General features: G+C 44.8%; 1 protein-coding gene across 4 annotated transcripts in view; it reads right to left on the reverse strand.

Moving 5' to 3' along the window:
* Positions 1-420: 420 nt before the first annotated feature.
* Positions 421-26451, reverse strand: part of PC (pyruvate carboxylase) — a 2056240-nt gene continuing 2030209 nt past the window's right edge. For all 4 annotated transcript variants that reach the window (XM_085625491.1, XM_085625492.1, XM_085625493.1 and 1 more), the window contains one exon: positions 421-1641. In XM_085625491.1, coding sequence (XP_085481617.1) covers positions 1393-1641 — 249 coding nt within the window. In that variant the 3' untranslated portion in view covers positions 421-1392. The remainder of the gene's footprint in view (positions 1642-26451) is intronic.

Genomic DNA, 26451 nt, shown 5'->3' on the forward strand with positions numbered 1-26451 from the left:
AGCAGACAGGATTACCGACCCCTACCACCTCCTGTATGTAAACCATACACAATGTAACACCCAACAGAACACAAACATAAGCATACACCCTTCTTTTGGGGGTTGTCCTTTTCATCCACCTCACTGGTGGTGGTCCGAGAACCCAGGTGGGTTTAGGGTTTATGCCCAGAGGCAACAGGAGCCATCTCTATCCCACAAGCAGTAGTCCCAGATCATACTGCAACTATCATGTTGCGTCTCAGAATGCTTCTGCTTTGACCCTCCGCAGTGGAAGCAACTCATCTACGAAAAAGACATTTGGTGGTACGTTTGCGTATGTGCATTATGAAACATCAAGTTTACCAGAAAAGTAATTTTTTCACTTTAGACCTGTGAAAGTCGAACCCAACTACATTACAAATGAACGAGAGCATTCACGAGTTTTTTTTTTTACAAATAGTGCTTTATTAGTATTTCGGATTCATGAGTATTTGAGAGACTGAATTAAGGACCCCTTCTAGCCTCCAATCTTGCGTCCTTGTTTGGGCCAACACTCAATCTACAAGCCTAGTTTGGTTACTTGGTAGATTGACCAGGTAAATTTATAACATATTGGTCATTGTACCTTTGAACAGCTAATCTCTTGCCTTTTTTGGCTGGTGCTATATATACACATTAGTAAGCTTTCATTAAGTGCATCCTGGAGTTGTAAACAAAAGCCATGTTACTGTATTAAGCTGCATAAGGTGGATTAATTCAAGAAGAAACAGCGGTAGGACGGACTGTGCGGGCATGGGAAGAGATGAGGCTCGAAGGACTTATTCCTATTGGCATTACATAATGTATGTGGTCACCAGAAAAATCTTATGTATAAAGCAGGACCCCCCACTTGACAGCATGCCGATGCTTGCACTCCTCATACGGAACTACAATCTACAGAAGCCCCAAGCTGCACAATGTAAACCAGGTTAAGGCAATGGCAGGTATTTGCTTTAATAATTCTATCTAATACATTGTTGCACTGCTCAACCCACTTCTCAAAAAACTGTCCAGTAGGGTCGAACTTATCAACCAGTGGTACGGACACGACTCAACATCAGCCAAATCCCATCGATCACAATTTACTCAACATAAAATGGAGGACAAGTTCAAACAAATGAACACATTTGTGACAATGGAAACTTGAGCCATGATTCATCTGATTTTTTACACAAGTCCCAGGCGGCGCAAGGGATGTTATCAAACTCCCCAACCCTAGCAACAGTTCCACGTAACCATGACAGGTTAGGAATCCTCCAAAGAATGTAATCTCTCCTTTCAGCACAATGGATAGCATGTCGGTGTAAACATGACTCCCTCTGCCAAAGTGCAAAGGAGGTCTGCTTCGTAACAAAGTGGAAGAGTGGATGGCGTCTACTCAATCTCCAGAATCAGGTCATCCCCTTCCAGGTTCATGTCCGGCTTCACATAGATCTTTTTGATGGTGCCAGACAACGGAGAGTTGACCACCGTCTCCATTTTCATGGCACTCAGCACGCAGAGGGACTGTCCCTTCTCGATCTTGCTACCCTCTTTCACCTTGATGTCTATCACTTTCCCAGGCATAGGGGCCCCGATCTGGCCCTTCACGTCCTTCAGGGCCTTTGGGTGGAAGTGCAACTCCTGCAGGAAAGAGATAGTCTATTAGGTGGGGAACCACTGTCTTGAAAATGGCAAAGCATTTACAATTGTGCGCAAGACCGATTACTCGTGATATTCCTACGCAACTGCTTACAAGTATTTTACCTAATCTGTGTAGCCTGAAGACTACTGCATAGTAAATAGAAAGCTGGCAAAATTACTACCCAGCTTAAAGGCAGTCACACTGACTTAAAAAATAAATGTTTCCAACAGCATACTAAGTGGTGTTCTCAATCCAATGTATCTCTACTTTTGAGCAGACTCGTTAGAATGTCTGAATATCTTCACTGAACGCATTAAGGAAGGCCTCAACTTACTTGGGTAGCAAGGAAATGATTGTACGGCACCTATACTTCCAGCAACAAACCCCAATCGCGTACTTCTGTGTAAGTAGACTCCACAGGAGATTGGATACCACACATTTAATATCACATCCATGAACCAAATTGGATTCCATTGTGAATAGTTCAAAGTTCATAATCTTTTATTGACCAACTTCTAATAACGTCCAAAGATACAGCCTACACGTGTTTCGAGGGACCACCCCTTTATCAAGGACAAAAAGTTGTCACGAGTGTGATATTTGTATAGGGTTGTCAAAGTCCTTAAGTAACCAAATTCCCTTATAGGGTTCTCATAAACTTCTATTCACACCTTTCATGCAATTCAAAATAGCCTCGTACCCATCCCTTCATAAAGTACTTCTTACATCTAAAGAACAAGTTACTTACCTCCAGTAACACTTTTTCCGGTAAAAACAGTATCCGCCTGTGGATTCCTCACCTTTTGAATTACCCCAATGTGCAGCATTACACGGAAACATTTCTCTTCAGCTCTCCCACGTCAACAAGGATGTCACAATGGAAAGGCACTGGGTGTGACGTCAGAGCCACAAGAAGACCTTAACGGCGTCCCGATGTCAGTTCCACCCATTTTTTCTGTGCCTTTGAGGTGAAACAGGTTAACTAACAACTTCTCACAGGTATACAAGGTACACAAAACACAACCAAACATGGAAATTCCATATTGTAGACATTTCCGAATACCAATTAAATCCATGATTCAAGTCAATCACATAAAATATAAATCAATTAATGTCCGGTATAAGTAGACAGGCAACGGTGGGGCAGGTGGATCTGTGAGGAATCCACAGGCAGATACTGTATCCACCAGAAAAAGCATTACCGAAGGTAAGTAACTGGTTCTTCTGATGGATACATCTGCCCGTGGATTCCTGACCTTTTAAATTGAATCCCCAAGCAGTCCCGCTCTCGGAGGAGGGTTCCTGCCCGCCTATACCAAAATATCCCTCAACACAGAACAAGCAAAATGGCTGTCTCTTCTCACATCCAAATCCAAGCAACAATACTTTGCAAAGGTGTGGAGGGAGGCCCAAGTTGACGCCTTGCAGATGTCGACCACATGGACACCTCTAGCCAAAGCCGAAGAAGACTTAAATCGGGTAGAATAAGCACCAATACTTTCAGGAGGCTCCTTCTTGGCCAAGGCGTAGCAGATATTGATGCACAAGATAATCCACCTAGACAACATTCTTTTATGGATAGCCTTGCCCTTCATCTAGTCCACATGACCAATGAAGAGTTGATTGTCCAACCTGAAGTCCTTGTTTCTGTCTAAGTAGAAGCTGACTGCCCTCTTGGGGTCCAGGCGATGAAGCCTCTCCTCCTCCTTAGAAGGGTGAGGGAGAGGATAGAAAGTGGGTTCGGTGATGGACTGCTCCAAGTGGAAAGGAGTGACCACCTTAGGCAGGAAAGCAGCACTGGTCCTAAGAACTATCTTATCCACATGGAATGATGTAAAAGGTGGCTTAGAACGGAGAGCCTGCAATTCATTCACCCTCCAAGTGGAAGTGACACAAACAATATAGTTCTAAACACTAGAATACTTAAAGGGCAACTATGCAAAGGGTCAAAGGGTGAACCCATCAAAATGTAAGAACCAAATTCAAATCAGACTGAGGCATGATAAAAGGAGTGGGAGGAAACGTATTCGTAAGACCCTTAACATATCTCATAACTATGGGAGATTTAAACAAAGAGAGTAGATCTAGTAAACATTAAAAAAGACAACAAGGGAGATAACTAGTCCTTACCAGTAGCTACTGCTCAACCCTGTTGAGCTAGGGAAAGAGAGAAACTCAGAACATCAGACAAATGAGCCTTTAAGGGTTCGATTATCTCTCCACACCATTTCGCTAATTTGGCCCACCTACCAGAACAGACAGATTTGGTGAAGTGTCTTCCGGACGATAAAATAACATCCACCACATCCCTTGGTAGAGAGAAAGAACTCAGGGTGCCTCATTCAATCATCAGGCATGAAGGTGCAGGCTCTGGAGGTGGGAGTGTAGAACCTGCCCATGCGATTGAGAGAGGAGGTCTGTCCTGAGAGGGAAGACGGAGCAGAGGGTGCAATGAGAAGAAAAGGAGATTTATGCACCACACCCTTTGCAGCCAATCCGGGGCGATCAATATGAATTGAGATTGGTCTTGGCGAATCTTCCTCAGAACTTGAGGAATCAAGGGTATGGAGGGAAATGAGTAAAGAAGCTGAGAGCCCCAATCTAACCAAAACGAGTTCCCCAACGCCCCCTGCGTTGGGTACTGGAGACTGCAGAATGATGGGCAGTGCACATTCTCGTGAGTGGCAAAAAGGTCCAACCTAGGACACCCCCACGTCCTGAAGCTGTGGAGAACCACCTCCGGATGTAGCCGCTTTCCATGATCGGCAGAATATTGCAGACTGAGACTGTCCGCACGCACATTCAACCCACCGGCCAGATGATTTGCAATTACACAAATCTGATGATCCTGAACCCAGGATCAGAGTAGTAAAACCTCTCTGCAAAGAAAATATGACCGTACTCCTCCCTGCTGGTTGATAAACCACATTGCGGTAGTGTTGTCTGCTAAGACATGAACTGAGTGACCGCGAAGGGAAGGAAGGCCTTGAGAGCCAACGTATCACTCGCAATTCCAAAAGATTGATGTGAAACAATCTTTCCTCTGGAGACCAAAGACCTTTGACGTCCAGATCTCCAAGATGAACTCACCACCCTAAAGTGGAGGCATTTGTTATCACTGTGGCCACCAGAGAGGGAGGGTGAAATGGCTTACCTTGAGACAGGTTGCACGGAACACTCCACCATCGTAGATCCACTGCAATGTCTCTGGAGATTCTCACCACCTCCTTGAGATCGCCATTGTGATGAAACCCCAGCCTGGAAGGCACCACTAGAGGGACCTCATATGCAAGCGTCCATGGTTGAAAAACCGTATGCAGGAAGCAAATAGACTGAGCAGGCGCAAGACCTTCAGGACCGGAACAGCAGCTCCATTCTGAAAAAGTGGAATCATAGCCTGCATGTCTTGAATCCTTGGTGGAGGCGGGAAGGCACGACTTACAGTAGTGTCCAGTACTGTCCCAATGCACAGGTTGCGCTGAGACGGCACCAGGTGAGACTTGGGTACATTTATCGAAAGCCCCAAGTTGAACAACAACTGTGTTGTTACCTGCAGATGATGCAACACCATCTCTGGTGACTTTGCTTTGAGCAACCAGTCGTCCAGGTAGGGAAACATAGGAATTCCAGACCTTCTGAGATGTGCTGCTACCACCACATCACCGTTTGTAGACCCGAGGTGCGGAAGTAAGACCAAACAGAAGAACTGAAAACTGGTAATGTTGAGACCCCACAGTAAAACAGATACTTCCGATGTGCCTTCAGAATGGGAATGAAAAAGTACGCATCCTGTAAATCGATCAACGCCATCCAGTCTTCTTTCTCCAGCACGAGAAGAACCTGAGCCAGGGTAAACATTTTGAGTTTCTCCTGTTTAAGGAAACAATCCAAAATCCTAAGGTCGAGGATAAGCTATGAAAGACCGTCCTTTTTTGGGTATCAGAAAGTAAAGAGTAGCACCCCTGACCTCTTTCCTGCTCTGGAAACACCTCGATTGCACCCTTTTGCAGCAATGAAGGAACCTCCTGTCGGAGAAGCAGAAGAGGGTCTTCCGAGCAAAAGCTCTGACAGGGAGGGAACGGAGCGGGAAACGCCACAATGTTTAAAACCCAGAGGTTTGTAGTAAGACCTCCAATGAGTTAGAAAATGGGACACCTATCCTCCCAAGGGACAAGCATGTTCTGGGATAGCGGAGCTAGAGCTGCTTCCCTCCAACAAACAGCTATAGAGGCAGAAGAGGAGGTGGAGGAGGAAGAGGAGGAGGAGGGGACTTGCGGTCACGCAGCACTCCGCAGATGAACTCTGCCCTTTTTCCTGTAGGACCTGTACAAGGGATTTGCCTACTGCTGAAGTTGTTGCCTGGCACAAAAGGACACATTTCTTACAAAGCCACAAAACTTGCAGAATAGCCCAAAGCTCCAGGGTTGGGTCTGAAGTCCCAAAGACCTCACCGTAGCCTTGCTGTCCTTAAAGCTCTACAGTGCCAAATCCACTTTAGCCCTGAACAGGCAGGACCCATCAAGGGGTAACTCCAGCAATGTAGCCTGTACATCAGGTAAAAATCAAGAACCACGCAACCAGCAATGCCTCCTCGTTGCCACAGACGATCCCATTGCTCTGGCTACAGAGTTGGCTGTGTCCAGTCCTAATTGGATCAATTGACGGGCAGCAGCTTGGGCATCTGATAACACCTCAGAAAAATGCCCTTTTACCTCCTAAGGCAACTTCGGGCAACCTCCTTGGCTGAGTCTATGAGGGAATGGATGTAACGACCCAAAAGACGTCGAATTGTGGACTTAAGGGCCATACTCCTAGATGAGAAAAACTTCTTCCCCGACTGCTCCATGCACTTTGACTCCCCATCAGCAAGTGTAGATGGAAAAGAACCTGCAATCGGTTTGAAGAGCGCGAAGCCTGGACCATTAAGCTTTACGGTGAAGGATGGGAGGGCAGAAAGGCAGGATCCCCAGGAGCCACCTTGTATCTCCTAGCCACAGTCCTGGAAACCACTGGAGTGGACATTAGTTTCTGCCAGACATCCCAAATGGGCTTGGTCAACACCTCAATGAAGGGTAGCAAAGGTTCTGACACAGAGGAAGATGAATGAAGAACCTCTAAGAATATTTGATTTTAACTCTGCCGTAGGAAGAGGCAACTCCAAAAGGTCCGCAGCCTTTCTAATCAAAGAGTGATATGTGGTCAGCTCGGGCGTCGACAGGCCCTTCGGTGATGTAAGCTCCCACTCAGGAGAGGTGTCCAGGCCACCAGCCTCCTGCAAAACCTCAAAACCCGGGTCAGGATCCACAATCTCACCTTCCTCAGACCCTCCATATTCTTCCTGGTGTTCCTCTTTCTCCAACAACCTGTGAACCTCTCTCCAAGATTTCATCCTCCGAATCACCGGTGCCAGACGTGGTACCGGAGACTTTGGGATCAGCATCGAAGGGAGGTCCAAGGGAGCAGAAGTCGAAGGCGGCCGTGGTTGAGTCAGTGCCGCTTGGGATCCACGCGGTGCAGGAGTTGAGCCATCTAAAGGAGCTCGACCCTCCAAAAATTGCAACGGCATTGATAATCTCAGCATCAGAAGAGGCCAACTCCCTGGAGCCACAGGCATAAACGGTGCCTAGTGAAAATGAGGAGGAAAACCTCCCAGGGAATATGACAATGGACCCATGGGGCCAACAGGTGTGCCAGTGGGGCTTGCAGCTCTGGCGAACAAGTCAAACGTTGCATTTAAAAAATGTGATGGGTCTGATCCTGGAGTCGGGAAAGCTGGATATGCCGGATCCGGTACCACAGGCTCTGGAGCGGTTTGTGGAGGCATCAAGTTCGGCTCCGGTTGCAGTGCCGAAGACCCGGGAGCCAGAGATGGAGTAGTCTACTTCAGCAGCGGTGGAGGCGTTACATGTGTCGGAGCGGTGGAGTCACAGCCCTCGGAGCCAGAGATGGAGCCGGAGTCAGCCCCATTGAAGGAGTTGGAGGGATCTCATCCTCGATGTCGTCTGGGACACCCCCTTCGGAGTTACATTCTTTGAAGAATGATGCTGTGAACCATGGCGCTGCTACTTCATGTGCTTCTTGGATGACCTTTAAGTATAAGGAGTTGGCGACTTTGATCGGGTCCGAGACCTCCTGCGACCCCTCTTCTGTTTCTTGGCCTTGGCCATGGCCATGATTAACGTGGCCTCCCTCTTCTTCAGAGCCTTCAGATTTGTGCGCTTGCACGAAAAACATGTCCAGAAGTCATGATCCGAGGACAGGCACCACAAACAGTCTTTATGAATCCCCCCACTCCTCCCCACATGTACCATGTTGAGTACCTAAAGGAATTCGACAACCCTGCAGAAACATCTGTACAACTTTTTGGCCCTGATAAAGGGGTGGTCCCCCGAAACACATGTTGGCTGTCCCTTTGGAGATGTAAAGTTGGTCAATAAAAGATTCTGAACTTTGAACTATTAACCCCTTCGGTGCTCATGACGGAACGGTTCCGTCATGAGCCACGGTTGAGCTGTGCTCATGACGGAACCGTTCCGTCATGACCACGCCCGCGCAAGATTCCGTCAGCACAGCGGCGGAATCTGCGCAGCATGGAAGGGGTTAACAATTAAATTAATTGTATTCATAAACATGATATTCAATGTGTGGAGGTCAACTTCCTGTGGAGTCTACTTACGCACAAGTACATCATTGGGGTTTGGTGCTGGAAGTGGGGGCTCCGGGCAATCTTACTCAAAAGCTGTTCTGCATGCAGATTTGACACCTATAGGCATCTCTGTATATTTCAAATTAGTACAAAATTATAACTGCGGAGCAGGCGTTAAGGTGCACTTATAAAGCTGAAAAATGATTTGAGATAACAGCGGACTTAGGAATTGCCACAAGAGTAGAAATGGAAGTCCTCGTTCCTCATTTTACTTCTTTGTCCTTTCGCCAACAGATCAAGACGCACGCTGCTGAAGCAGGAAAAGTGTACGTCAGTCCACAGCTGCAATGCTACAACTTTAATAAAGCTAGTAAAAAAGTCTGATTTTCTCCAGAACGGAGCAAAATTTCAGACGCTCAAATAAAAAAGCAATGATGTTAAAACTGTGCGCTTCACCCTTAATAGTGGAGACATGCATGCAAAAATAAATTCTACTTAATCTTGTCAGGAACCTATGGGTAATGAAAAGCAAGCTCTATGTACACCTCTGGCTGGTTTTAGATTGCAGTGACACAGCAGGTGGGAGAACAGAAATGACTGGAGTTAGATTTTGAGGAAACGGGAGAGGAGGCTGGACATGCAAAGCACACTAAATATTTCAAAGTTGTCACGATTAATCACAGAAGATGATTGATAAAGAGGTTCTTCTACTGATTAGGGCCATTCTCCAACTTGAATAGTACTTTTTCTAAGTTGTGTTTTTGAGCTCAGCGATTTCAGTATTTGCTTCAGTGTTCTATGATACCCAGTGGCTAGTGGTTTGTTAAGTCTACTGCTTCAATTTGCAAAGGCTGCACCGCAACCCACATGCCTGCAACTAGAGTCCGCTCACCAAAGACTTGCATCCTAAATGTATGGGTTTGTTACAACCCCTTTGCACTTCAGTGGTACTTGTGCCCTCTGAGTAATGCGGACTGCTAGCCAAAGCCCATGGTCTGATAGATGTATCGCTATTCATAGGTAGGACACCTGGGCTTCAGGGACTTGTCCCCTGTGAGTGCCAACTACCTAAACTTCGTCTTAAGAGCATAGGCGAATAGACTTCCCAGGCTAAGTATCAAGGCTTCACCTACCACATCAGCAGCATGATTTCACCTCATTCCTTCATGAACTTGTTCAGAATGCGCAACTGCAACTTTTATTATCACTGGATGACTAGAGAGCAGTGTGATGAATTGTGGAATTATACAGCTCCAAAAAGAGGCAATCGAGAAGGTTTAACAGTCTCTGTGGCAGACTCCTATCGAGATTCTCCACTTGATCTCCCAGGGCAAGCATAATTTATTCAAGTCATAGCCTCAGATCCCATCTATCAATTCAGAGCTGAAAAAAGGTGAGATGAACACAAAATGTGCAAAGAAAATTTGCAGATTGATCCTGGCAATAGTCCAGGATTTAGAAAAAGCATACAGGGACCTTTAACATGATTTCTACAGATATCGGGTTTAATGAGACCAGGTGAGGCTGCACTAGCTGAGGGAGAGTGGCACTTGAGGACTATGGGCTTAAAGCAATGGCAAAAACAAAGCATGCTTGTTCTGTAACACTGAGCGATTGTGGAAAAAAGTAAGCACTTTAATCCAGAACAGAAATTATTTTACAAAATGCAGTTTGAACCAATCTTGGCTTGAACCATACTGTCTCACCCATTAATCACAGGGTCACAGGTGTGTGGAATTTAATGAAATATCTACTTGTCCATGGGGCAGATTCCTTCATAAATCTACTTGTCCTGTAATAAAATCCACTTGTCACTTTGGTGCCATGTAGTGTGGCTACAAATTATGGCAGCAATCACCTTATATAAAAGAGCTCGGATATGGCCTCTCTGATTATGCCAGGGCTCATACAGTAGTAGTGTTTGAATACTTGCAATCCCCTAATGTTGCCATGTTTCTCCAGATCTACATACTGGGGCTGAAGGTAGTGGTAAACAATAGTTCCAGGGTTAGAATGCCCTTTTGAGTCTGTACAAACCTCAACAACTCTTCTCTAATCTTATCCCATATTGAGCAATTTTCGAAATTCACTCCAGACAATGGTAGACGTAAACCATCTCCCGGAGTTGAGAAACAAGTGATTGGAGGGAAAGTGAACTTGCAAACACTCAGATTTTCGCATGAGCAAATCTACACGTGCATATTTGCTCATGCTAAAATGCAGTTCACAAATATTTTCTAGGAGTACTATTTCTTGTCCTACCTCTAAATTCTTGGGAATTCACGAAAGCCGTTTTGCTGCACTTAATGCAAGGACATATACCATGGGTGCACTTTTGAGACTTTCTTTAATAATTGGGCCCCTAATTTGGTCTTCCGTTGACCATGACTTTTTGTGTTCATTAAAATTCTGTCTCTCTCTCTCTGTATCGGCTGGCTTCACTGCGAGTGACAGCATTCTGCTCTTTCACAAGGAGCATATTGGCACACAAATTAGTTTTGTTAAGTGCTAGTAACTACTGTGGCAGTGTGTGCTTTTTGAGGCCAAGAAAGTATTTTGCTTTTGCCATTGTTTGTTATAATGGCGAGGGCCCAGCAGCTCCCACACAAATAAGGTTTTACAAAAACCATACCAAAACAATTCACACTTTGACAAAACTAAAAAGCTGACCACCAATTTCAGACCTACTGGCTTTGCCAATGCTCGTTTAGGTTTGTTTCCCATAATCTTATTGAAACTGGTTACACTGATTTTCCATTATGAATATTTTTGGGAAATATTAGCATGCATCAACACGTTACTAAATGATGATGTAAAGAAATGGTAACTGAAATTATACAGTAGTTTAGCGAATTGTGTACTTTTTCCTGCTTTCATATTTTTATACAGAGAATCATCAATGTTGCTTTCAAGCGTCTGCAAATATTTGCATCAAATCAGAGAGCATTCTGGGAGCATTATACATAGCCTCATATTGCTAAACTTTGAAAACGTGTGTACACATGTTTATACTGGAACCACTGTCAGTAGTGCAGTCAGAGCTTACATTTACTTAGAGACTCACCATAATAATAAAGGCTTTCAATTAATTAACCATAAATACAAGTTTGACCAGCATTAACATATGGACAAAAATATTACCTTAACTGCAGACGATGCCCTTTTCTGATCCATAATGTGGTACTGCAAACTGGCAGCCAAAGAGTTTGTGCGGCAGAGGGTGGGCCTACTTGTCCCAAGGACAAAATACACATGAAAACGTGTCGCCCTTAACCCCAAATGATATGTCCTGGGAGTCGGGCTATAGGAATTCCACATCCCAGACGGAGAGCTGGTGTAACTATTAAGGGCCAAGTAGACTTGTTTATTATAAATGTAACAAGAGAGTGGCAACTTTAGAAAGTCAAATGGTTAATTTGATTTGGTTGAGTCACTTTGCGAAAAAACCTGAATAAAGGCATGCTGTCAGCCTGGTTTCCAGCTCAATGGGAGTAAAGCTCCAACAAGGATTTTTTTTCATGGGGTCTAGAATCATGGAGGGGGTGAGGATTAAACTCTTGATACGCAGCTCCAAGTTAAGGATTCCAACTGGGTGCAGGCAATGCAGGCTGCTAAGTTAGATGCTGGATTAGGAGGCTTGGCTCTAAAATAGGCTTGACGTGGAGATTTTTAGGTGCTGAAAAAAGGGTGACTAATTCACTCCATGTCATCTTGGGCACTGTTTGGGGTCCTGAGCTCTTATGTGACAATGTAACACATTCTGGGTGCTGTAGTTTGTATTAATAGAAGTAAACCGACTAATACCCCCGAAAGCAATAATTTGAGTTGAAAGTTTAAGACTGGAAACAGTGCTCATCATCAAATGGAGTAAGGTGGCCACCCTATCACGGACCATTCGATTTGCTGAGATAAATTGAAAAATCCTATGTACTAAAAATAGATAAATTTATGATTCCAGTGAACCAAGACCCCTTTTGTGAATCACTCAAAAAGGCTGCTGTGCACACGACCCTCTCAGCCTCAACACCCCAGCTACGTAGGCCAAACGTCTTCAAACTGGGCAGCATCTCCCTGCAGATACCCCAGAGTGGTTAGGCTTCTTCTGGCAAGTTCATCCATCTGGAACTGTAGTCTGCTGTATTTAACATTTATAAAGCCTATTCTAAGGGATGGAGAACAGGGGGTATAAATGTCCTAGTGGATCCCAAGAGCAGTAAACCAACATATCAGTTCTTGAGGACCATCACTGGAAGCAGAAGTTCGAGGCACAGAGGTTAACAACTCCAACAGATCTCTGGGACGCAGTCAGGAATTCCTTTGTGAGCAAGCAGGGATACCTTTTTAGGTCTGGAGATAGCCAAGAACTTGATATTTTACTAAAATCATAACAACAAAGGGTTGATATTCAGTCAGCCCTCTTCATCTACTTATCTGCTATTGTGGAATACACACTGTTTTCTGCCCACTACGGCATGTTGCATGGCAAAGAGGGTCCATCTGGCTAACTGCACTGTGCGTAATGAATTTCCACTCTTTCACAAGGAGGACATCTAGACACAAAGTGGTTTCCTTGAGTGCCAGGGACTACTAAAGTAACGGGTGTTTTTTGATACCAAAAAACATGTTTAATCATTTTTAATTTATAGATTGACAAGGGCCCAGCAGCTTCCCAACATAGTTTTGCAAAAGCCATAACAAAATAAAAAGCACTGACAAAGCTAAAGGGCAGAAGGGTAACACCAGACCTATTAGCTTTGCCATTGCTTGTTTTCTTTGGCTCAATGCAGATTACCTCTATGCACTGGCTCAAACATGGATACTTTATCATTGGTGGTGGTCTGTAAACCATCCTAATAAATCACTATCAATCCCACTCCTGCTTTTATGAGAATGTGATACAGTTCCTGCTCTAGAAAATTGCTTTGTGGCATTAAATATTTCTCCACAACTGTTTCACGGAGAAGACTGGATGCAATCTAAATTGCATGGTTAATGTAGCTGAGTGATGGTCCCTTGTTAAACCCCTTAACTTCTGGGCCACTACCCACCCAGTGCTGAAGCTTTTTTTGGCTATTTGGGGTAGTTTGCACTTAAGGCTTCATAACTTTTTTTTTCACACAATGGTATCTACTTCAAAATTGTGTCCTTTCTTTCCAACATCCTGTAGATGCGAAAAATACCTAGGGTTTGTGGCTTTCCCTGGAGCGGACTAGGAAGATAGGCAAAATACAGCTACATTTTGAGATTTCGGGGAAAATAAGGGGAACTGTTTGCAATGCTAAAGTTACCATCCTCTCAGCTTTCAGGAACGGGAATATAAAAACATTTTTTAACCACAGTTTTGGCATTTTTCAAAGAGGTAGCCCATTTTTCCTTTTTGTGTGCTTTCAACCTACTTCCAGTGTGTGATGGAAACCAGTGTGAAACCCATGGATGATCTAGAAAAGCTATGGGTTTCTGAAACATAGATAAAATTCTGAATTCAACAAGGGGTCATATGTGTACATCCACAAGGTTTTCCAAAGAAACTAACTGTTGAAATAAAGAAATATTGAAAAAGAGCAAGAAAGAATGGCCCTTTGTGACAACGTTTTTATCTGTAACTTTTTGTGACAATGGTCAATTTACAAAAGCAATATACCACTACCTCCGCTAGACATTTTTTGGTTGTGGAGATATACAGGGATTGGAGGGTTTACAAGAACCCAAGAAACCCAGAGCAAATAACTGAGCTGCACTGTACGATTGTTTCTCATTGTGTACCAAGCCTAGACCAATTTGTATGGTGAAATAAGTACAGTGAAAAATGGGTATCAAGGAAACCTATGTATTCTGAAATGGGCACAAGGTGTTGAGTTTAGGAGCAGTGGTTATTTGTACATCTCTGAACTTGTAGGTACCCATAACTAGCATAGGATTTAGAGGGTATTTTTTTTTATATATCTTCTTTATTACACACTGGCTTACATTTGGAAGGCAGTAATGCAGCGAAATCCAATTGGTAATAATAAATGTAATACTATGTTATGCTCCCACATATCTTCCGATAAAAATGGTATCTCACTTGTGTGGGTAGACCTAGTACCTGTGGGAGGAAAAGGCCAAAACAAATCATGTATACATCACATTTTTCCACTCAAGACGGACCCTTTTTTTGCAAAATAGATAGTAGAGGATTTTGGGCCCTAACTCAGCTGGCACCTAGGGGAAACCTAGCAAACGTGCACATTTTTGAAAACTAGACATATGGGAATCCAGGGTGGGTTGACTTGCGTGGCTCTCCTCAGGCTTTTTGTTTTACCCAGAATCCCTTGCAAACCCTAAACTTTGTCTGAAAAAATACATTTTCCTCACATTTCTGTGATGGAAAGATCTGGAATATGCAGTGAATCACAAACTTCATTCCACCCAGCATTACCCCATGTCACTCAATAAAATGGTACCTCACTTGTGTGGGTAGGCCTAATGCCAGCAACAGGAAATGGCCCAAAACGCAACATGGATACATAACATTTTTCCACTGAAAACTGACTTTTCACAGTGGGTAGCTCTGGATTTTGGGCCCTAGCTCAGCCGGCACCTACGGAAACCAAGCAAACCTGTACATTTTTTAAAACTAAACAACCAGGGGAACATACAGGTGGGGACTTGCAGGGCTCTCACTAGGTAATTTTACCCAGAAGCCTGCAAACCCCAAACTTTGACGGAACAGAGGGACTCCAATTGACATTGGTTTGATCTGTTCCTGTCGCGGGCACTAGGTCCAGCTACAGAAGTGGCATAACGTTCTTATCGGTACAAGTGATTTCAGGCAAAGTTTGAGGTCTAAGAAAAATATGATCCAGCACACCATAAAGATTATATATAGTACAATAAGCAAATTCAGACAGAAGTAAGTCCAATCAGCAGGTTCCGTTTAAAATTTCTTTATTCAATATTCTTCTTAAAATCTGCGTAGCCAACGCGTTTCGTCCATACGGACTTCTTCAGGGCAAAAAGCTTATTTCTACGCACTCTTCTTTGTATATTTCCACAGGTGTAGAAGCAGTATGTGTTCTTTCCTATATAGGCCACATTGATTTTTGATTTCTAGCTTCTCAGTCCCAGGAGCAGTCCTTCCAGGTCGTTTGTCTATGTGATGGTTTGAGGTCTGCAGGGCATGTGGGTAAGAAAAACCCATGGGATCCATGCAAGGCACACCACCCTGGAATCCTCCGGTTGTCTAGTTTTTCAAAAATGTCTGCGGTTTGTAGGTTTCCATGAATGCTGGCTGAGCATGGCCCGAATCCCGCAGTTATCCCTATTGTTGATCTTTCCACATAGCGCTTTAGGGCCTTTTGTGGTGTTGTCTTTTGGCCTACCCCAGGAAATTTGTAGATCCCTGCAGATTCCAGCTGTTTGCCACACAGAAATGTGAGGAAAATTTGTGTTTTTAAAGTTTGCAGGGCATAGTGGGTAAGAAGATCTTGTAGGATCCACACGAAGCACGCCATCCTGGACTTCTCCGGGTGTCTAGTTTTTGAGCCCTGTCTGGGTCTGGTAGTTTCTCAGGTGGCAGCCTACACAGGCCCAAAAAGTGAAGCCATTCACCATTGCAAGTCGGAAGATATTGAGAGTTAGACATGCTCTCCTGGCCCATATGTAAAAACACCATTCAAAAGAATAGAATGTCCTCTTGCTTTCTATTGGGATGGGATGGGATTCTTTAGTCCACAGAAAAGCAGAAAGACTGATGCTTCTAGAGATGAGGGTGGGACCGGATGTTAGGAAGGGGGAACTGGTTTGCCCCTTTTGGGTTGGGAGTGTGGCCAATGCCAGAGTGCAACACCTGCACTAATTTCTTTAGCCCTAAAGGCAAAGTCAGGTGGACTTTTTAAAGGGTAGCATATTTGGGGCAACCTATCTGCCCGAAAGCGGGCAGAAAAACACTATTGCCCCTTGTGGGGTGGGGCATTGGACCTTGGGATGGGAGAAAGCACTGGCCTACGTCCAGGGGGGCCTGTCCCTGGTATCTAGTGGTTTTTCTGGGTGATCATCCCCATCTACCCCCCTTCGGGGGAAGGGGGGGGCAAAAAGACTGGTGCAGCCCCCACCCATCATAATGTATATATTTTTAATATCCCTGGTGTCCAGTGGGCTTTCTGCCCCCATTCAAGGGACAGATTTGAGGTGATGATCTCCATCAGCCCCCCAGGGGAGGCAGAGAAACTGTCAGCTTATTTTTTATGGTTGGGTGGGGTCATGGCCATGCCCATGATGGGCAGCACCCACCCTTGCATATTTGTTTTTTATATGCTCCTGGTGTCTAGTCTGTTTTCTGCCCCTAAGGGGGAGGGGGCACAGATTGGGGGTAATCACCCCATCTGCTCCCCAGGGGGCATAAAGACTACCAGCATAGTTTTTTGGGGGGTGGGGAGCAATTGCCCCTTCTGCCCCATAGAGGAGGCAGAAAGACTGCCAAGGGGTCAATTCCCCTGGTGTCTAGTGGGTGGATCCCTGCTTGGGAATTGCTCTTCTATGGTGATCCCCAAGCAGGGATCCACTGGGCAGAGATCTCATTGGAACCGGGAGCTTCTCTCCTTTCCACCTCAATCAGTGCTTGAAGGGCTGAGATATGCCTACCCGAGCACAGATGCAGTGATGCTAAAATTAGCCCATCCGCTCCTTTTACTTTCACTATATTGCAATGAAGTCAGCTCACCCTGTGTTCTGAGTGTCATTACACTAAAATAAAACCTAAAAAATACTCTGGTTGCTTGGGAAGCTCATCCCGAACAGCCAGAGTTTAACACTAAATAACTGAAGGGGCCTTTATGTGCCTCCCCAGTGTTGGCTAATGGCTGACAGACACATTGGGGAGGTAGTGCGGGTGTTGGCTATGGGCTGATACCCGCACTTATGTAGTTTATTATAATCATTTATTGAATTTCATTACAAACCTCAAATCTGAGTGTATATATCGAAAACTGATATATTATAGATAGAATATAATGGTGCATCTCCTATAATTAACAAGTGCTGTTCTAAATACTGATTTTATACTACTTTTCAATAAATGTGACTTGCCTGTCCACCCTTTTGAAGGGAATCTAATCTTTTAAAATGAGAAACAATTTTTACAAAGTAAATGATATACTTAAGAGTGCCGTTGGTGTGTAGCGCCATAAGAATGGTAAAGTGCTAGGAATTTCTGAAATGGGTATACCATGTGAACGCACTGTGGCCGAGCTTGTTCATATATCTTATATTGTAAAACTTTTAGAAGAGTAGTTGGTAACAGGAAACTAACTCTACCAAATATCTTTTTAGGCGGTGTACCTGTGTGTTGCAAATTTGGTTCTGTTAGAAAAACAGTCTTGGCAGAATTACATGGAGTCTAAAACCACATGTTGTTAGCGTTACTAGTGGCTTGAGTAATCCTGTTTACTGCTTTCCACATATGCACTTTAAGCAGAAGAGCAGGTAATGTGCACTCCAGCAGCTGTCTCACGTGATCGCGATCAAAGCGGCCGCGAAAGTGAAAGTAATCACGGTAAAGCGCTGCGCGCGCGCCCGCGCATATGCACTGTAGCTCTAAGCTGGCCTGGTAGCACTTTTTGGAGCCCTCTCAATAATTCTCGCCAGACCAGCGCATGCACTGGGTCAGGCGAGACCTAAAAATAATTATCTGTGCGGAATGCTAAAAGCACACATATCTTGAAGCTGTTTTCAAAGCAAACACAAAACATTCAGACCACTGGTCAACAACGATGGGCTGCTGCAGAGATAGTTGGCATGCAGAGCCGGATTGGCCGTAGCGGACACCGTACGTTTTCCCGGTGGGCCAGAAGGGTAGGGACCCATTTGGTCCTGTGTGGTCTGTGTTTTTCACTGGGGGCCGGTTTTGCAGCAGTGCTGCAATATCGCCCTCTGTAATAGAAGCAGCAGCAGTGTTTCCCAACAGTCCCATCAGTACCTCTCCACCTTCTACATCTTCTGTCTTCAGCCCGTGGGCCCTGGAGGCACTCCAAAGGGACCAGGCAGTCCACATATGAGGTGCAAGCCCTCATAAAATTCTTTAAGTTGGGCGGGGGTTGACCTGGGTCAGGGATAGTCAGGAAAGCGTAGAGCGGACCCGCCGAAGCGCAAGGCATGGAATGTAATGCCTAAGCTCCCACAGCTCGCCAACAGACTGACAGGCACTGTGAAGTCGAAGACCTTTTCAACTTATTGTGTATGTGGGATTTACCCAATGATAGAGCTGAACGACTATCGTTGGGTGCAGCTTCGCGATTGGTCTCGGGGCATTCTGCGCAACCAGGATCTTGAGCGTGGCTAGGTTGTCTGACGTCAGGTGGCGAGAACCTTGAGCGAGCGCTAATTCAGCGCCTTCCGAAGCATGCCGCTGTAGTCCTCGCAGGTCTTGGAGCCATGGTCCCTCTCCAAGCACCACAAACAAACCCAAATGTGGGCCTGTCACAGACATCTGCCTGTGATAGGCACCACATGATCTGAAACCAATTGGTTTTGTTTGTGACATCCCGTCACACCAGACAAGAAAATCTCTCAAAAAAGGGTCTGACAAAAGTCAAGAAAAAAGCCAGTCAAAAAACGACTGAGGGTAGCTCTTCATGGACCAGAACTATCTGGCGCAGAAATGAAAGAACTGACGACAGCACACCGGGGTGGCACCTATATAGGTACCACGCACAACATTTTCAGTGGGGACGCCGCTGACGCACAGCTGAACGATGTCACCTACTAGCGCACACTGGTACTGCTCAAAAACATCCGCATCCAGTCTGATGCATGAAGAATAATCTAAGGAAAGGTATCTGAGGCTAGGAGTCTGTCAGATGAGATGGTTCAATAATAAATTACTTAAGACAGCATGGTCCATGTTTGTTTTTTTTTTTTTACAAAGAAATCACGCATCTTTGTTTTTATTAAAGGGTGGAAGGAATGAAGTTAATTTTTTTCTTGGTGTTTTATATTGTGCGGACCACATCATTGTGACAGTAGAGAGCTTTATAGGTGACAGAATGATAAACACTATGTAAAAGATTACAATTCTTTGTACGTTTACATTACTAAATTACATTGTCTAAGAACATGTAAAGGAACAAATTATATAATCTTAAAATAATTGTGTGTAGGAGTCGAAAGAGTCGTCTTTGCTTTTCTTAGTCAGAAAGATAGCTGAGCTAATTAAGAATCCTTATTCAAGGAGTACAATTTATTTTGTGATTCTTTTAACGTCGAAGTAGGAAAAGGTTTTAACCTTAGCTGATTAGGAAGGATATCGCAGATTCGAAGTGCTGCCCTAGAGAAGGCTTGGTGAATTTAGGGATTTCAAGTACCAGGCTCTCTTTGCTACTGAAATTTCTGTTTCTCCAAAGGATGTGTAGTTTCTGCGCTAGCTATGACAGGGAGTTACAGTGTACACCTTAACAGGTTAAGCAACCTATAATGAATATGAATTGCTTCTCCACTAGGACCCAGTTTAGAGAGTGCGGGACAGTTATGATGTGTTCTGTTCTTTTTTTATATTTGTGACAAATCTTATGTCAGATGATTGAATCAAGGGGGCCACCATGGTAGCCATCAGATTAATAATTCTGGTAGATCAAGACAAATCAGGGGAACTAGATTTGACTTCTTTGATCAGTTGGATAGCGAAATCCAAAGTGGCAAGGTTTAAAATTGGAGAAATACATTTGGAAATGTCCCCAAAATGTATGAGATACATAAGTGTAACTTGCATATGCATACTTTTTGCTGGAGAACTATGGGTCAAACGCCTTCTTTGATAGGTATGTAATATAGGAGTGTTAGGACGAAAAAGTCCCCTACATGATAAAGACGTGTACCCCCTGCCCTGAGTGCCCAACTGTACTGTTGTCTGGATCCCTAATTCTGATTTTTTTGTCACAGGCAAACTCTGATCATGGTTGTGCACCATGACACAGGTCTGTCTCACAGATTGAGGTATTGTTGGACCAGGAGGGGGGACAAAGTGCTACCCTTATAGTGGTGGAAAGCTACAGCTTTCAGCAGCAGTTAAGTAGCACAAACGCAGTGGTGGCAGCATACCGTGTAGGGATCAGCAGTAGAGAACAGGACCTTTTTACCATGCGTCACTGGAGTTAGGCCTACAGGCAGGCTTACTTTTTAAAAGTTCCACTGCTGTGTGCTTAACTCACCCTTGGCCTACATCAGGAGATATGTGGAGAGCTGCGCAGCGCAGGAGAAGTGACTCTGCCTTGGTTGTATGTGTGCCTAAGAAAGGTACATTACAAGGATGGCGCAGTTCTGTGTGGTGCAACATGAGCTGGGTGTATGTATGCCAAAGAGGAATACATTACATGAGAGATGTAGTACTGTGCAGTGCGTGGGCCAGGAAAGCATGTGCTGAGTGTATGCGTATGCACAAAGCAGAATACATGAAGGGTGAAGGGGTGTGCAGTGTAGACCAAGTGAGTGTGTGTGTGTGCTGGCAGTGTGTCTGCTTGTAAACAGCACACCCTTTTTATGAATGCATGCGTACATGTATGGGTACAATGCACAGAGACAGCAGTGCTGGACACAAAGTGTGCTGTAAATATACACTGAGTGAGTGGGTCTGCAAAAGACATTGTATGGAGGATGCTGGGTTCCATTTTGAGAAGCCCAGGCCTGCCTGGGGGAAGACATGACAAGGAGAGGAGTCACTGATCATATTTGTGTATTGCTGTATTCTTGATAGCTGGGTAGGGACACACTGGAGGGAAAGGGAAGAGACTTCCTTTCCACTTCAAAAGACCGCTCTTTGATTCAGTGACAGATCACACGGAAAGAGCCGGGACACATCAAGAAAAGATATGGGGTAGATATGAGAATCATAAAGAGTAGGGTTGGGGAAGGGGGGGGTTAACATTTTGATGCACACAGTGGCACGCAGGTGTAAATTCTGATCAGTCCCAAGAATTGTGTTGTGGATAATCAGCTTGGGAGTCATGCCTGCTGTGACCGACATTTTTCATGAAGAAAGAAGAGAAGCAGAACCCCAACATAAAACTTCAACGACCCCCTAAAACACATCTGGTGTCTGGGAAAGGACTATAAGAAGGTGAGGTTGAGTCCCCAATAAATGGCCATCTGGCAAGCAGCCAGATGGGCTGTGTGAGAAGGGGAAGCTCTGCAAGGCTTCTGCCTGTGAACAGGACTGGGGGCCACAACCTGCAAGTCCTCCTTCTGGTTGAGGGGACATCACCCAGGAAAACAAAGACCCACCTGGCCTGGAGCACCAGTACCTGCCTGCTTGCCAAGACTAGTGTGCCCTGAGAGGAAGAAGAGGATGCTGGAGGGAGCAAGGCTCAGTGGGGAGCTCTACCATGAGGACTTCCTGTGTGAGGATTCAGCTGTGCACCGATCGGGCCGTAGCCCATGTGCAGGACTGTCTTCGGCGACCCCGTATGCCAGAAGGCCGTCGTTGACTAAGCCACGTATCCAGCGCTGTGTGGAGAGCACAGAATACACACAATCTCGTTGTGGTGGCCTCATATACAAGAGGGGGCCACCGGTGAGGTTGTGTGACTAGCGTGCCGAAAATCGTGAATGCCGGAGCAGCAACGCCATTTGCCAGGAGCAGCTATGGTGAGGGCAATTGCATCTGAGGAGCCCTCGTCGCATCCAGAAGGTACTGCTGCAACCCTGTGTGCCAGGAGGTGCTGCTGTGACCAAATCAAAGACTTCGGGCCTTCTCCCGGGACTGGAGTGAGGCTGTGACTAGCAGGTCTAGCCGCACCGAAGGACCCGCCCTTATTGACCCTCATAGACCAGGAGGACAACGTGCACTCATGGAACTCCAGTCAGGAGCCAAAGAACTGAATCCCCTCCCCACCAAGAACATGACTTACCGCATCTCTGTGAGCTAGAAGCTGCTCCTAATGCTGGGCCACTACGGAGAGTGAGCCTGCACCCACCCGATGCTGCAGCGGGTACTGGGAGTAGCACAACTTCTCCAAGCAGGATATGATCTTGCAAGTGCCCATGCTGACGGCACCCGATGTAATGCCAAACGCCTCAATGCTGCAGGAGCGAAAAAGACTAGGGCTTTTGGACACAGAAGGATTCACTGCTAAAGTGATGCAGAACCATAGATATTTTTGTCTAAAATCTTGAAAAGGGAACTCTTGTGTACAGCCTAATAGTGTGCATTCCCTGGATGCAGCCACCAGCGAATGAGGAATAACCCTGAATCTGTTACATGAAGAAGAGTGGAACAGGGATTTGCCTGACAACTACTAGAGCCCTGCCCTCAAGTGGGATTGTGTTGTTGGATATGAATGTCGCATTTCTTTGCATGTGTAGAGTTAGCAATAAAATACTACTTGTTCTTATAACAGTACGTTTTTGGCAGTTTGAGTTATGGTCGTTTTCACTGACCTGTATACCCCACCCACACTACCCGAGGGAGCCTTGATTGCATGACCACAGTTACCACTGACAGTCAAGTGCAGAAGGAATACTTGGCCCAGATGAGCAGGACCTATTGTAGGTCGGGCTCCGTGACACAATTAGTAAACGGCCTGACCACCACAGTTAGGCCCAGTAACACCTGCTTGCCCCGTGGCCCTCCTAAAGCGGATCTAACAAGTTGGAACTAAAGTAAATTCTTTGCACGACTGAGAGCCAATGAAGTATGTGGAGGATCAGTGAGATGTGGCCCCCAGGGTGAAGGAGTAGAAGGGCATTTGATTTTAGTGCTCTATACCTGTTGAAGTTTGCATAAGATGTGTTTATGAGTTCGTTTGTGTAATCGTTCAGCACAAGAAGCACAGCTAACGTGCTTTTAGTATGGGGGGGGGGGGGGGTAGGGTCTTGCAATACAAGGAACAAGGATATCAAGTCCACTGCTCAATCTCGTATCCCAACCTTGCTGATAGGCGATAAGGGGATGTACGCTGTTGAAGGCATACACCAGGACAAACGCAATCAATACGAATTCTACATCAGGGGTCTCCAGCAGTTTCTGTAATAGGGGCTATTTGTGTTCAATTAAAATCATCCTGAGCTACTAGATTGGTGCTGTAATTGGGACCACACAAAACAAGATTGTCTTTGTGGCCTCCATATGCAAGACTACTAACAGTGATCACTTCAGTGTATTAGGCTGGGTTGCCAGGAGTAATGTAAAAAAAACAAAAAACTTTTCAGTGTGAAATGGTTCTACGTGGGTAACACAATAGCCGTAGCTGCAATGCCCCTGGCACCAACAGAATAATATTAGTAATAAGCCTCTCCAACGGCATAGGACTGATCACTCAAGTATAAGCTTTAAATAGGTTTTGGAATTTCGACCACTTTTCTCAAAAAATTAGATTGACTTCTAAAAATGCTCACATTTCGTCTTGAATCCATGCTTTTCAATTTTGGTACACCTACGTTACTTTTAACCAAGCAAAAGCTTTTAATTCAATATGCTGGGCTGCACAGAGAAGAGCTAGTCGCTACGGAGCTACCACTAGCCCACAAGCTACTCGTCAGAGAAACCTGTTTTACTACAACTCTGAATTTTTAGGTTATTCCACAAAGCGACCAGGGCCAATTCATGGGGTGGATATCTGTGTAGGGGACATCAATTAATTTATGTTACTAATATATTAGTGGTAATGTTGCTTTCTAGCTCAGTTTAGCAATGAAGCGTCCACCAGTATTAGGTGTGTAATTGATCGTGTCTGTCAGGCCCATCTTAGTTTCTTCAATAAATAAAGGAGTCTTAAGCTCCTGTTGCGCTATCCATCCATCAAAGGAGGTATTGACAATTCGTCAGGATTGCACCAGATGTGAAGAAAAGTATTTCCTTTAATATGACCATATGTATGGATCGGCAGGTGAAAATGAGAAGGATTAAAACCTCTGGGGTGGGCGGGGGGGGGGGGGGGGAGTGTCTTAGTTTCACTGTTGGTTTATGGAGGACTGGGTTGTCTTTCAGTCAAAGATAGCAGTTTGTTGGTGAGATAGGTCTGCAGCTCTAAAGTCTTGAATTTGACACATGGGATCTGAACTACGGTAGTGGTGAACAGGTTCCTTAATTGTCATAATCTTGGAGTTCTTTCGTCCAGACAGAAGGCGAATTTTACTCCAAATGGTACAGATTCTTTGTCTTTCAGATAGTAACCAGATTTGAAGCTACAGTTTGTGGTGTACTTGTGATGTAGGGTATTTTGCTTCCAGTTCATTACAGGGTCCTTGATGAACACGCAGACCTATCTGGATACTTTCAAAGAGCTACAGTTTATAATGAATGAATGAATGAATACAATGTGTATAGGGCACAGTTGCTTCCACTGAAGCCTACTGGCGCTGTTGAGGGCAGTGCGCAGTGTGCTTGTTGAGCTGGGTGGCAGTGCGAGTGTGGCACGGTGTGGTTCTGTTTGGGATGTGGAGTAAATGCAGGGCGGGTACTGTGCAGGTTTATCAATACCACAAGAGACGGAAAGTCCTTATTTCTCTACTTAACAGAAATACGGGAGGAGAACACACATTTCAATGCTTCATCATTTAGTCCTCACATGGTTTATTTGGCTATACTAGGCGGGCTCAACCTCTCTCTTCAGGGGAGCACTTCGGTGTTATTAGGGGGTCAATGTTGGGACAAGGGAAGGGATTCAGAATGACTGTTGGTGTACCCTTAATTTACTGAGGTCTTGATTTTTGGGGCACCTTTTGACAATTTAAGAAATTGGATGCGACGTTCATGGAGTTCTAATTGCTCTTGCATCCTGGGGGTAACATGTTTCAGGTGGTTTTGATTTGCTGTGAGGTCTTCCAGCTTTCATACAGACCATCCACAACCCTATAATCTAAATATTCTCTATTAATAGGGCTGGTAGCCATATTACATATGCATTCTTATTATACACACTTTCATACTACTTAAAGAGTTGCCAGATTTGTAAACCAAATTTGTATCCAGCCGGGAGCTTCAGGTGTCATAATGTTAAAAAACATGAAAATACAGGATTAGGACATTTTTGCCTCGGGGTTATTTTCCCTCGCCATGCAAAAAACATGAAACACTGCACTTTGTGATACACTCATTGAAAATGCACTTCATGCTATCACACGGTGTAGTGACATTCCTGTCGCTCCTTGAAACCATTTCAAGCATTGCTTAATTTGTAAAACAATAAGCGCCAGGACCCTAGTCAGGAGGCTACCGCAGCTCATACTACCTCATTGCCTCTCCCAGTGCTGCTAACAGTACCATCACAACTACTAACCAACACACTGCTACAAGTGTGACAATTCAGACTATTCAAGCTGAACTTGTTAAAAGTTTTTAAGTACCAGGATTGTTTTTAGAGCATGGCGGACATTTTTATTTAAAGTAATTTTATTCATATTTAGTACAAACGTACTTGGGAGAGACTCCTATTTAGCCCCATAGGTGGGCAGACCCCTGTGTCAAACTCTGTAAAACAGAAATGACCTTCGTTATTTATGGAGCATAACCAGTCCTGCTCATCTGTGAAGAAAATCTTAGAATAAGAGTGTTGTACATTTGGCCTATTCGCTGTATAAAAGAGCGTAAGAGCGTGCCCACACAAGGACCTGCCCACCTGTATCATCAATGAGGGAGAGTAACTCGGATGCACAAAAGTTCTGACTCGAATCTCCTGTTTTTCTGCATTACGACATCGGGAAGCTCCTGGTTGGCAAAAAAAAGTTGTTTCCAAAACCTGGTAACACTCTGAGTAGCATGAATGCGTGCATGATAAGAATGCTCAATTACTACAGCTACCAGTCCCATTAATAGATAAGATTTAGACAATAGGTACTAGGGTGGTCCTGATGAAAGCTTAATGACCTCAATGGCAAAGCAAAACCAGCTGAAACATGCTGACCAAAGTACGCAGGAGCCATTAGCACTCCATGCATGTCCCTTCTCAATTTTTTAATCTGCCAAAAGGTGTCCCAAAAATAAAGACCTCAGTAAAACAGAGGAAGATTCGCAGACATTTTTAATTCCATCCTGGTCTTGACATTGACCTTCCTAATGACACTGAGGTGCTCCCCCTAAGAGAGTGGTTGAGCCCACCCAGCATAGACAACCATATGGGGTACGGACTCTACGAACCATGCCACAAAGAAATAAAAGGAAAAGAGTCTAATAAATAAAAAATAAGTGTTCTTCCCC

The sequence above is a fragment of the Triturus cristatus genome, chromosome 9 (assembly GCF_964204655.1).
Source record: "Triturus cristatus chromosome 9, aTriCri1.1, whole genome shotgun sequence".
Taxonomy (NCBI): Eukaryota; Metazoa; Chordata; class Amphibia; order Caudata; family Salamandridae; genus Triturus; species Triturus cristatus.